Raw genomic sequence first — 13,566 nt, 5'->3', positions numbered from 1 at the left:
GCCCGACAGCCGCGGCCCGCCGGAAGTTACTGCCGCTGGCTTCCGGCCCGCTGAGACTGGGGCCTCGCTTGCTCCCGATCCGGTCGCCACCGTTGCAGTGGAAGAAAGTAGAGTCCGCAGCGGACGGGAAGCGCCGTCATGCCCAAGTATTACGAGGACAAGCTGGAGGGCGGCGCGTGCGGAGGCCTGAAGGAGGACCTGGGCGAGTGTCTGCTGCAGTCGGACTGTGTGGTCCAGGTAGCGCGGCCGGGCGCTCCCGGTGGTGACGACGCCTGCCCCGGGGAGGCCCGGCTCGGCGGAGGGCAGCGGGTCGCCCGCGGCGGCGGTTGGAGTTAACCATCCCGGGCGGAGGTCACAGCTCGGGCTCACTGAACGTGCGCAGATCCGCTGAGCTAGTTCCCCGTGGGGTTAAATCGGAGATAACGATAAACCCACCCTGTCGGGTTTTTGCAAAGATTAACCCATTTCAGTTCATGCTAGCACTCTGCCGGGTTCTGGAGACATAAAGGAGAATAAGCCAGGTTTCTTGCCTGCCTAGAAATGATGATCTGCAGAATTAATGATTCCAGAGAGTTGCGTAAACCTGGTACACTGCCCTGGCCAGTCGTGTCCCCTGCCCGTTCAGTTGTGACTGAATGTGTGCTCAGTTTGCCTTGTGTTGATATGAATTTGTTTCTGAGTTACAGTTCTCTGCATTCTTGGATGTTAAGTTGTAAAAATAAAGCAACTCCATGTTTTCACGATTTGGTATCTTGCTTCCCCTACGCTCTTACTTCACTCCCCTACTACAGACACAGGTCTCCTCAGCACCCTCTCGGAATGCACTGAGGCATGTAGTGAGGTTCAGAGTGGACCTGGGTTCTGGTTTTAGAGCTCAAATAAACCACAAGTGCCTTTTCCAATTACAGAGGCCCGACCAGAGGGCATTCAATTGTGTGCGGTTATCTTTGCATTGGGAGATGTAGTTCCAGAAAGTTGCTGTTATTTCAGAGAAAAGATTACCCCCAAATGGACATCCACTATAGGGCCGTATTAGTGTTTCTGCCGAGTCACAATTTTATGTTTGGTTCACTGATTTTAGCAGTCGGCCATTCTCGCCTCCCAAGGTCTAGTAAAACTTGAGTTATTATAAATTTAAGAGATTATCTCGCCCAACTTCCTTATATAAATGAGGAAACTGAGGTACCGCTGTTTTCAGGCTCCCCTGTCCGGGGCTGTGTCCCCTCTGCCCCGTATTCACTGGTGCTGCCATTCAGCCAGCTCCTGGTAAATGCCTCTTAAGTGGCAGGCATGGTGCCTGACACTGGTTATAACGAAGATGAATCAGTTGCAGTCACTATCCATGTAAGCTTGGTGTCATGGGAGAAATAGACATCTAAGAGTCTAAATTCCTGCCATAATACTGTAAGCATTTATTAAACGTGTTTAATGACTAGATCTTGAGGAAAAAAGTGCCTTAGCCCAATGGAGAGCATCTGATTTTGCTTCAGAATTTGGAATCTTCTGAGGTGACATTTGAGCTGAGTCTTAAAAGTTGAATAGCAGTTTATCAAGTAAAGAAGTGGGAACTGTTGTGATTGTGGGGAAGATCTGAAAGAACAGCAAGTGCAGAGGCAGGGAGACGTGGGAGGGCCCAGAGGAGCTAGCGTCCTGCAATACGGGAATGCGAGAGAAGCCTGAGGGGAAGGTTGCAGCCAGGTGTGAAGGCCTGCGCGTGTGTCAGAGTGAGGAGACTGGATTTTATCTAGACGTTCAGCACGGAAGGCCACGTTGATTAGTCAAGGGAAGAAAGTACACCGAGTAGGACTGAGGAAAGAAAGTCCAAGCGGAAGACAATAGCAGCAGCACAGAGAAGTCCAAGCTGGCTTTCTGCAGCGGTTGATACAGCAAACATGTATGGAGTGCCAGGCTCCGGCTCAGGGAACAAACACTGACGAATGGGACATGGCCTCTGCAGTGTAGAAAGCGGGGCCGTTTGGCTGGAATGCTGTAGGTAGAGATTGTGGTCGCGACAGCTGGTACAGACTTTGCTTTTCCCGCCATTGAATGTGGCCTTACCAGTGCTCAGTTTGGTCAGCCAGAAAATGTGATGCTTATAAACAGTTCTTTAGATGGAAGTTCGTTTACAGGTTGTGTTAAATTCATTCTGAATGGTGACTTCAGCTGGAGTGTAAAAGGGCAAAAGTGAAGAGGTTTGCAGGTCCAGAACCATCTCCTCCAGTCTGTTGGCAGCTGCTGCCGACCGCTCCTCACTGGGGACTCTGAAAGACCAAGGAAAGCTCTGCTGAGGTCTTTGCTTGCGCTCTATGGCAACCTTACTTATGATGGAAATTTCTGATTTCTTAAGTTCTTGAATAAAAAGGTTAATCTGATCTTAGGGCAGGTTGGTGCTGTAGTCTCTTCTTGCCAGTCCACCTGAAACCTGCAGCACCTCACTCTAGGGAGAAATTCAACATCAACATGTATTTAGTTCTAGATGCTGCTTTGGGAGATTGTCAAGGAGTTAGAGGGCCTCAGAGAAACTCAGGGTAATGCTAAGGATGTAAATTCCAGTGGGCCTGGAGGGAAGCAGGGAAAAAGCAGATTCAAAAGGCATCTCTTGAAGAGACTTCTTAGGATTTAATGACTCCTGGATGATCAGGACAATGAAATTCTGCCAGAGGAACTTCACTCATCACAGGATATCTTCTTTGTCTCCACTAACAGCTTCTAGACCTGCTGACTCTTCATCAGAATCACCTAGAAGTGGCGTGGCTTTTTAAAAGTACAGATTCCACCGCTGCCCTCACCCCACCCCCAATAAGTTAAAAGTTTCTTTCCTAGGTTGGTTCTTGGTCACAGCCATGTTTGAGAGCACTGACTAATCTTGACCTCAGAAGGCAAAAAAGCTTGGGAGTGTATTAGTTAAAATACAGATTCAAGCACATGTTACAGAGACCCAGAATAATAGTGGCTTAAATAAGATAGAGAACTTTCTCTTTTGTTCTTGTGCCTATAATCAGGGCCTGGTCATTTCCCTCAATCTCCCATGGACACAGACACTGTTATTCTTGTGACTCTGTGCTGTGAAAATAGGAAAATATAGGAAATAGGGTGTTGCTCTCATATTCATGGTCCAAGACTGCAATCATCAGGCCCGGCAACCTTATGGAGTGAAGTGAGGAAGAGGGCAAGCCTCTTTAAAGACCAACCCAGAAGTTCTACGCCTGTTTCTCACACATTCCAGTGGCTAGAACTTAGTCACATGACCACAGCTAAATGCAAGGGTGTCCAGGAGATTCTCACCCAGTCATATGCTGGATAAAAAGGAAGAGCAGACAGCTAGCAGTCTGTTATTTGGGGTGGAGTGGATGACGAATGACTGTCTCTTAGCTTTAGTGTATCTAGATGGATTTTTACCCCAGGCAGTTGGCAATATAGGTTGAAAGCTTTTGAAAAAGGTAGCTTCTTAGATACAGTTTGAAGAGGCATCAGCTTATAAATTATAGTTACAACCTTTTGTATGGTTAGTCTGTTGTCTGCCTTCACATTGTTCATGTGGGCAAGGCATCCTGCCAGCAGAATTGCAGAGTTTGGAGAGGAAGGAAATTTGCGACTCTGATCCACTTTTGAGAGTCACTGGTGTAGATGACATTTGATATCTAGGACCCAGGCAGACATACAGACTGGAAGGTGGCCAGGATCCTGGAGGACAGGAATACCACAGACATACTACCCTGTAGCTTTTCATAGTAAAAACTAGCGGAGTGTGCCTGGCACTTGGAACATAAAGGTTCTGGGGAGTGGCTGCAGTGATGCGGTTGCAGAGTCAAAATCTGCTTGAGGGAAAATCCCTGATTATGCAGAGCATATGAGCTTTGGGTTACATTTTTCCTGGTGCATGAATGGGCCACATTTCTATTTAAGTAGTATTCTAGCCCGCCTCATACACTTTAGCTATGTAAAGTGTTTCGTACTGACACTAAAAATATTCTGATTTTAGGGTACCCAGTTCACACATTTCACCCATAAGGAAATGAAGGTATCCTTTTCTAGATATTAATATAAACAATTTAAGGAAAAGTGTCCCATGGAAACCAGTGTTTTCAAGAATTCAACAGTGTCCTTAAAGTTCCCAAGTTACATTTTTTTTTCATTCTTTAGGCACCAACAGCCCAAATAGATTTTTTGTTTGTTTGTTTTTTTGAGACGGAATCTCACTCTGTCACCCAGGCTGGAGTGCAGTGGCCAGATCTCAGCTCACTGCAAGCTCTGCCTCCCAGGTTTACACCATTCTCCTGCCTCAGCCTCCCGAGTAGCTGGGACTACAGGTGCCTGCCACCTCGCCTGGCTAGTTTTTTGTATTTTTTAGTAGAGACGGGGTTTCACCGTGTTAGCCAGGATGGTCAAGAACTGTTTCTAACATAACTCTCTATTTTCCTCTTTTAACACTTTAAAAAAGGACTGTTTTCAGGACAAGTATTTTGTACTTTGTGAGAAAATTTCCAAGGTGTTTATATTGTTTTATGTGTCTGTCATAGGAAGGAAAATCCCCTCGGCAGTGTTTGAAGGAAGGACACTGCAGCGCTTTAAAATATGCATTTTTTGAGTGTAGAAGATCAATGGTAAGTGGTTAAAGATTTTTAAAAGCTTATGCTAAAAATTAGCTATGTGGAGGTTAAATATATGAATGACTTAATAGTTATAGATGAGTTGCAGTGATATGGTTTGGAAAAAAGGATGTAGATAATAGTTCTTACTCCAGTGGGTTAATGTTAGGTAGCATTCAGGAAAACCCACAGCTCATTTTTATGTTCTTCTGTCACCGTGCTAGCCACAGCTGCTGAACTTCATGCATTTCCGAAAGGGTGAGAATGAAGTCTCAGCAGGTATATATGGGTAAAAGTTCCTGTTGGCCACTCTCGAGTTCAGCTCGGTTGGCAAGTGTCCACAAACCTCTCGTGTGGAGCTCTAAGCTGTATACACTTGTGCCTTATGTGACTAAGAGAAAATGCCCGTATCTGTGTTTGAATTTTGGAGGGATGGATTGTAGAAATAGGGCCTAAAAAGATATTACAAATCTCTGGGGTTCTTTCTGACTTTCTTTGATTTGGAAGATCTACGGAGATCTTTGGAATGGAAACTGAGACCCTTTTCTTGGAGAAAAGTACAAAACCAGAAATAAGATCATCCCATTAAAGGAAGAAAGCACTTTGACCTAAGGATGCTGTTTTTTTTTTTTTTGAGACAGAGTCTCACTCTGTTGCCCAGGCTGGAGTACAATGGTGCGACGTTGGCTCACTGCAATCTCTGCCTCCTGGGTTCAAGAGATTCTCCTGCCTCAGCCTCCTGAGTAGCTGGGATTACAGGCGCCTGCCACGATGCCCAGCTAATTTTTGTATTTTTTTTAGTAGAGATGGGATTTCACCGTGTTGGCCAGGCTGGTCTTGAACTCCTGACCTCAGGTGATCTGCTTGCCTCGGCTTCCCAAAGTGCTGGGATCACAGGAGTGAGCCACCGCGCCCTGTCAGTGCCATCTTCATTACTGTGGTTTTTCTTGGTAGTTCTGATGTCATTGCCTTTTTGATTTTGCTAATAACTGGTTTATTTCTCTCATACAGTGATACCCTTACCAAAGTAAGGGGTGTTTAATTAATTATATTGTACCAAATTTGATTTAATTGTATATTTATTTTCAGTTGGATAACAGAGCAAGATTCAGAGGAAGAAAAGGATATTGATACATTACGTTGAAGCCAAGATGGAAGACAACAGATATTTTCTCTGGTCATTAACAGAAATAAGCCAAAACAGGAAACATACTTTTTACCATAGCTGTTTGGTTGGACCAGATTTCCCCTCCATGGAACGCTGACGAAAATGGATGAGTTCTGTTTTTGAATATGTATAAAGTAAATGATTCTCTTGATCCAAGTTATTTTTAGAAGAAAAACCTAATTGAACAGTTACGGGTTGGCAGCATAATAAATGTGTTTTGAGAATTGTTCTAAAGCACAGAGAATGGAAAGACTGTTATTTGCAAACTTGACTCTTCAATCGAATTACACAATTTGTACAGGCCACTGATGTGACTGACAGAGTTGATAACATGGAGCCCATCCAGATGTCTGTTGGGAAAGTTTAGGATGAACTTTTTCTTTATTCAGTCTTTTCCTGTCTAGTTCGAAAATAAATTGTGTTTGATTCCTTAGAGAAAAAATACTTCATGTGTGCTGTGATTCACTGAAGTAATAACCTCAGCACCTCAACAGAATCCACAGGCGTAGCTGGCGCTCGGCCCCACATTGTGGTGCCCAGGCTCTTTACCATCATCTTCGGACTGCTTTTGTTTCCTGGTTTCATTTTCAGGCTGGCCCTCTCTACATAATGGGCCAGTGTGAGCTCCAAGCCCACATCTTTACGATCCATGATTCAAAAGGGAGAGAGAGAACTTCCTTTTTCAGGGTTCACAAATCAAATCCTATAAAAGGACTCTGGTCTTCCCAGGATCACCTGCCCTTGCATTGGACCAGTCCCTATGGAAAAGGGGATGGGGGCCTGTGATCTTGGCCAGGCCTGGGCTATCTGCGCTGTCATTGCTGACTCCTGTCAGAATCACATGGATGAGCAGTGAGCTGAATCCCAAAAGGAAACGGGTTTAGAGCAAGTGGAAACAACAGATGTTCACTATAGAAAGCAAGAATGAAAACCATGAAGTGGTTGAAAATTAGCCTTAATTTTATTCTGATCACTTAATACAGTAGAGTCAAACAGGAATCCAAGTTTCCAACTTTACTTTTGGCATTGAAGAATCACAAACAACCCTAGCGTCTTTATACCTCCATGGTTCACTGGAGTTAAAGCAGTCAGGGTGTTGTACAGCTCACTTGAGTTTGTAAAGGTTCTACTAAAAAGTGAGAATTCCACCCCAGCATGGGTCATTGTTGCAGAATATCACAAAGGTCTGTTGAGTGTACTCCTTTTCACTGGGAAAGGGATAGTCATGGATTTTTTCACTGTATACATATTTAAGTGATATAACTTTTTATTAATAAAAGTAAACAACTCTAAAATGTATATTATAAAGCCCTCTCATCTTTATTAACAGCTTTATTGAGCTTTATTTGGAGAAATACACATACCATCAGATTCACTCTGAAACTTATCAGTTCAGTGGTTTTTATACTGTATCTACAGAGCTACCATCACCACTAATTCCAGAACATTTGCATCACTACAAAGAGCAACCTGTACCCATTAGCAGTCACTTCCCTTCCCCCTCAGCCTCTAAAAGCCACTAATCCACTTTTTATATAACATGTAGCCTTTTGTGACTGGCTTCACTTACCATGTTTTCAAGGCTCATCCCCATGTAGAATCTATCTGTACTTCATTACCTTTTATTTTTGAATAATACTCCACAGTATAGATGTACCACATTTTATGTATCCATTCATCAGTTGGCACACTTTGGTCTGTTTCCACTTTGGGCTATTATGACTAATGCTATGAACAATGGTGAACAAATTTTGCATGAGCATATGTTTCCGTAAGAGCAGAATTATAGGGTCATATAATTCCAACTTTTTTTTTTTTTTTTTTTTGAGACAGGGTCTCTGCTGTTGCCCAGAATGCAGTGGCATGATTGCAGCTCACTGCAGTCTCACCCAGGCTCCTCCTAACTCAGCCTCCTGAGTAGCTGGGACCACAGTCACGTGCTATCACGCCTGGCTAATTTTTTTGTATTTTTGTGGAGACAGGGTCTCCCCATGTTGCCCAGGCTGGTCTCAAACTCTTGGCTCAGGTGATCCTCCCACCTCGGCCTCCCAAAGTGCTGGGATTACAGGCGTGGGCCACTGTTCCTGGCCAACTTTAACATTTGGTGAACTGCCAAAATTTTTCACAGAAGCTGTAGCATTTTACATTTCCACCAACCATCTTTGAGGGTTCCAATTTCTCCACATCACCAGCAGTTATAATTCATGTTTTGATTATAGCCATTCTACTGGGTATGAAGTGCTATCCACTTGAGATTCTGACTTTCATTTCTCTAATGGCTAATGATGTTTGAGCATGTTTTCTTGCGCTTATTGGCCATTTGTATGTCTTTGGAGAAACATCTATTCAAGTCCTTAGTCCAGTTTTCAGTTCAGTTCTTTTTACTGTTGTAACAGTTTTTTGTATGTTGTAGATATGAGTCGCCTAAAGATAAGTGATTCACAGATTCTCCCAATTTGTGGTTTGTCTCCTCACTTTCTTGATGGTATCCTTTGAAGTATAATTTCTAATTTTGGTGAATTACAATTTATTTTTTCTTTTGGTGTATCTAAGAAACCATTGCCTAATCTAAGCTGATGGAAATTTATTCTTTTCATTTAAGAGTTTTACAGTTTTACCTCTTAAATGTAAGTCTGTGATTCATTTTAAAAATAATTTTTCAGGCCTTTATTTGCAATCTATTTTTAAAATTTTAATTGTGGTAAAATACATATAAAATTTACTATCTTAACCATTTTTAAGTGTACAGTTCAACAGAGTTGAGTGCGTTCACAATTATGCAACCAATCTCCACAACTCCCCTTTCACTCCACCACCCCTCCACCTCTCTACCCTGACAGTCACCATTCCACTTTATGTCTTTATGAACTTTACTACAGTAAGTGCCTCGTGTGGACTCATACCACATTTGTCTTTGACTGGCATATTTCACTTAGTATTATGTCCTCAAGGTTCATCCATGTTGTAGTACATATCAAAATTTCCTTCCTTTTTAAGGCCAAATAATATTCCATTGTACGTACATAGCACATTTTGTTTACTCATCTGTGAGTGGACACTTCGGTTGCTTGTGCCTTTGGGTAACTGTGAATAATGCTGTGTGAATATGGGTATACAGATATCTGAGACCCTGCTTTCAGTTCTTGTGGGTATATACCCACAAGTGGAATTGCTGGAGCACATATTCTATTTTTAAATTTTTTCAGGATCAGCCGTATTGTTTTCCACAGCAGCCGTAGTAGTCTACAGTAACAGCACACAAGGATTTCAACTTTTCCACATTCTTGCCTATACTTTTTTTTTTTTTTTTTTTTAAACAGTGGCCATCCTAATAGGTGTGAAGTATCTCAATGTGGTTTTAATTTGCATCTCCCTAATGATTAGTGGTGAACATAATTTCATGTACTTCGAGGCCATTTGTATACCTCTTTGGAGAGATGTCTCAAGTCATTTTGAATGGGTTAAATCATTCAAATGGGTTAAATCATTTTCAGTCCCTTAAAATGGTTAAGGTGGTAGATGGGTATTAAAAAAATAGGTTGTTTGTTCTTTTGTTGTTGAGTTGAAGTTCCTTCTATATTCTAGATGTTAACCTCTTATCAGATGCATGATTTGCAAGTATTTTCTCCCATTCTGTAGGCTGCCTTTTCATTTTTTTTTTTTTAATGCACGGGGGTTTTGCATTTTGGTGTAGTCTAGTTTATTTTTACTTTTGTTGCCTGTGCTTTTCGTGTCATACCCAAGTCACCGCCGACTCCAATGAAGCTGCTCCCGTGTTTTCTTCTAGGAGTTAAGAGTTTTAGCTTTTAAATTATGTCTTTGATCTATTTTGAATTAACTTTTGTATATGGTGTGAATGTCCAGCTTCATTTTTTTGCCTAAGGATAGCTGGTTTTCCCAACACCATTTGTTGAAAAGATGTTCTTTCCCCATCGAATGGTCTTGGCGTCCTGTGGAAAATCATTTGACCATATATGCCAGGGTTTATTTCTGGGCATGCTATTCTCTTTTGCACTTCTGTCTGTACGTATTTATGCCAGTGCCACATTATTTTGATTACTGTAGCTCTGTAATAATAAGCTTTGAAATCAAGAAGTATGTGACCTCCAGCTTTGTTCTTTTTCAGGATTGTTTTGGCTACTTAGGATTCCTTGAGATTCAATGTAAATCTTAGGATGGATTTTTCTATTTCCACACACAAAAAAATCAGTTGGGAATTTGATGAGGGGGGTACATTGAATCTGTAGCTCACTTTTGACAGTACTGTCATCTTAACAATATTAGGTCTTTCAATCCATGTGCACAAGATGTCTTTCCATTTATTGGAGTCCTTAATTTCTTTGCAGCAAAATTTTGTAGTTTCCAGTATACAAGACTTTTGTCTCCTTGGTTGTTTATTCCTGAGAATTTTCTTTGTGATGCTACTGTACATAGAACTGTTTCCTTAATTTCCTTTGGAGATTGTTCAAAAATGGTGGGTTTTTAACATTTAATTTTTACTGTTAAACATAACCAGTATACTGAAAAGTGAATAGGATGTTCGTATGTTAAGAACAAAGTAATCTCTCATGTAACTGGCCATCCAGATCAAGATAACATTGCCTGAACCCCCTGTAATGTTAGCCTTTTTTAGAGACCCTCTCACTAGCCCCTTTACCACACTCTGCCATTTGCCTTCTCCTTTGACCTTCTGAATTTGGCTCCTTGGGATGCGTTTAGCATAACTGATTACATAGAGAGAAAAACAGTGTGGTCCAGTGCTGAAATAGGAAAGATTTCAGTTGACCACCACAAAACCACCATCTGTTCATCTGTTTATTCAACAAACTTTAGGTCCTTCACGGCAGGCATTACACTTGCTCTTGTGAATACAGAGGGGACTGACAGTGGACAGCATATGCATGATAGAGTCGTCACAGTCAACACTGAAGGAGAGGAACTTTTTCTGAAAGGGCCAACTTCATTTGTGGGGAGAAATCACCATAGAGGAAGGCAGACTTAAGACCAGCCTTACAGGAGGGGTGAGGATGCTCAGGAGAGGTCCAGATCCGAGGAGATATAGACCAGGCCTGGGGGTGCATGGATGGAAATTATGGGATGGTTCTCAAGAGATACAGGTCTCAGTGGCTGATGGGATGTGGAGGAGAAAATGACCCCAAGGTCATCTATTAGAGGGAGATCAGCCAGCTTGGAGGAGGAGGGGCATGAACACACTGTGTTTGAGATGACTGTGACACAGGCAAAGTGACAGGCACAGTGCTTGCAAGTATAGGTAATCTGGACCTTGGGGGAGAGTCTGGGATGGACCTACAAGTTTAGGCGTCACTAGCATATAAGTGACCATTTGTTCAACAGGAATGTGTAAGATTTTTCAGGAAGAACATCTTAAGTGAGAAAGTTATGGACGGAACCCAGGAGAACACCACGCCATTACTGGCAGGTGGTGAGCGACAGCAAATCTGAGAGTGAGGAGGGACGGTCAGAGACGTAGGACCACCAGGAGAGAGTCAGGCCACAGACACCAAGGGAGGGCCGGGTGGCGAGGAGGAGGAGGCAGTGAAGTGCTGTGTCTGTCTCCATCCATCTAACACAGCATCCTCCTCGGAGCCATGGGGACAGAAGTATGTTTCCTACCCTGTCTACTCAGCTTTTTCTGCTATGTGGGACAACAGAGTGTGAAAGACCTGCCTGGACTGGCTTGCAAGGCGCATGGCGCCTGGTGCAGGAAGAAGTCATGGCAAAGACACGGGCGCGGTGGAGGGATCTAGAGAGTATGGGCGTTCTGAGGCTGCACCCTGGGAGCCCTGTCATAGCCTGGAGAGCCATAGCTAATAAAAACAAGACCAAGCTACTCTCCGTCTGCCTGCTGTTGGCACAGGATGGGGGTGGAATTGTACGGAAGGCGCAGCCTCAGGCTGAAGAAGCTTCCCTGGTGTCCCTGGCAGGGGAGGGAGTGCCTGTGCAGGCCAGCTCACAGATCCCACTACACTGCAGAGCACGGTGAAGCCCCCACCAGTTTTCCCCACTTAAAAGTCACCATTTGGCCTCCAGACAAATCGTAGACTGATCCTGGGGCCGATGTCCACTGTGCTGGTTGGTACCCACAGTTAGCGTCAGCGAGGCATCAGGAGGTCAGTGGCGGCCAGGGCCCCTATTGGGAGCAGACAGGCTGCCAAACACAAGTTTCCATCTCTACAACCCAGCTCTCCTCTCTCTGCCAGAGGCTGCGCTGCCTGGTGTTCACAGGAATGAAAGATCTTTTTGGTCAGCATATACCTCTCAGAAAGAGATGCTATTTTGCTTTTTTTTTTTCTGTCTTCCTGATTTCAAATACTGGATTTTATCCACTGTAAATTTGATTACTTCCTACTTTTGGAAATAACCAGGGCCTCTGAGAAGAGGGCACTTTTAAAAGTGTAAAAACCATCACGGATCCCGATAAGCCAGCTCCGCCCCTCTCCGGAGGCCCTCATGGGCAGCCGGGGGCCAGGTCAGGCAGCCTGAGCTGTTTTCTGCTGCCCACTCCTCTCCAACCTTCCTTGACCCCCTTGGTTCTGTCATCACTGCCATCCCTGCAGGTTCCATAGGGAGCTTGTGCTTCTGGGCCGGGGTTCCTCCTGTGCACAGCACAGCAGTGCCCTCACTACAACTTACGGAAAACCAGCTCTTAAGAGGGGCTTGTACAGAAGGACATTTTGGGGTGCAAGTGACAAGACAGTTTGTCCATCTCCAAATGCAGAGTTCTGTGAGGGCCTGCCTGCCAGGAAGAAGTGCTGGTCTTAGAAGAGCCATCCCAGGAGCACGATGGGACATGAGGCCAGTTCCTTCTGTCCATGTGTTCCCAACACCCCTACACACAGAACAGCTCTTCTCCCCCAGGCGTGAGAAAAGAGAAAGGCTGGCAGCCCTTCAGAGTGACCAGAGATCTGCTGCTCGTTACTACAACACGAGGAGCACTCAGTACTGCTGAGGACACTGTGAGAAGCCTCTATTCAAAAATGGTGCCAACCTGCGGGGTGATGCTGGTAGAGAACAGAGGGCGGTTACCCAGTAGAACAACATATAACGAAGTAACTGCCCCCCATGGCTAATCATTTCTGTTCTCGGAAAAATCACAGATCGGGAAGCTCCAACCTCCAGCTCCTCTTACCTTCCTCCAGTGCAAAGCCTCCCTGGGACAGCTCCCCTAGATCTGGGCAGCCAGACTGTGCCAAGTCATGTACTAAGCAGAGACTCAACAGGAAACCAAAGCGGGGAATGGCATGGGGAGGGAGGGCAGGAAGCAGCTCACGGTGGCTGATGTCTGGGCGTCCTGACATGTCTTCTCCTTGGCTTAACTTTAAAGAGAAGCAAAATTAGGCCTGGCCTTGAGGGATTCCCTCTGACTTTAGCATACTCTAAGCACAACACAGGACTGACACCAAGATGATTCCAGATGGAGTGATCTAAATGCAGAACTGAAACCATAAACATCCTAGAAATAAGAACAGGTAAATGCTGAAAAATCATCCTGGGACACGACAGTGAAGGTAGAAACTATTAATAATATTAAACTGAGCACGGCCCACGCACCAAGCAAGGTGCCAGTGAGCACTTTAGTCCAGCGCCTCGTCGTGGGCACGCAGCCACACCACCGTGCCCACAAGGACATGGCTGCCCCATATGTCCCACCTTCCATGGTGAAGCCAGGACTCCAATTCAGAACAAGCATCAAAATGAAAGACAGGTATATGTGACTATATAAACCATTTAAAATATTGTATAACCCCCTACCACAGACCAAAAGACAGCTGACAAATAGGTTAAAAA

The 13,566-nt window shown here is 44.2% G+C and overlaps 2 protein-coding genes across 3 annotated transcripts in view; one reads left to right on the top strand and one right to left on the bottom strand.

Moving 5' to 3' along the window:
* The window catches only part of LOC126934347 (cytochrome c oxidase assembly factor 5), a 521,053-nt gene extending 513,997 nt beyond the window's left edge, over positions 1-7,056 (top strand). The window contains exons 2-4 of one of the 2 annotated variants that reach the window (XM_050755187.1): positions 45-237; positions 4,521-4,604; positions 5,679-7,056. In XM_050755187.1, the coding sequence (XP_050611144.1) occupies positions 139-237; positions 4,521-4,604; positions 5,679-5,720 (225 nt within the window). In that variant the 5' untranslated portion in view covers positions 45-138 and the 3' untranslated portion in view covers positions 5,721-7,056. Of the gene's footprint in view, positions 1-19; positions 238-4,520; positions 4,605-5,678 lie in introns of those variants that run through there. The other variant, XM_050755186.1, reaches the window with a different exon arrangement.
* INPP4A (inositol polyphosphate-4-phosphatase type I A) overlaps positions 622-13,566 on the bottom strand; it is a 165,684-nt gene continuing 152,739 nt past the window's right edge. Inside the window, exon 26 of the mRNA XM_050755048.1 lies at positions 622-2,261. Coding sequence (XP_050611005.1) covers positions 2,108-2,261 — 154 coding nt within the window. The 3' untranslated portion in view covers positions 622-2,107. The remainder of the gene's footprint in view (positions 2,262-13,566) is intronic.

This window comes from Macaca thibetana, chromosome 13 (assembly GCF_024542745.1).
Source record: "Macaca thibetana thibetana isolate TM-01 chromosome 13, ASM2454274v1, whole genome shotgun sequence".
Taxonomy (NCBI): Eukaryota; Metazoa; Chordata; class Mammalia; order Primates; family Cercopithecidae; genus Macaca; species Macaca thibetana.
This window is presented reverse-complemented; position numbering and strand designations above follow the sequence as displayed.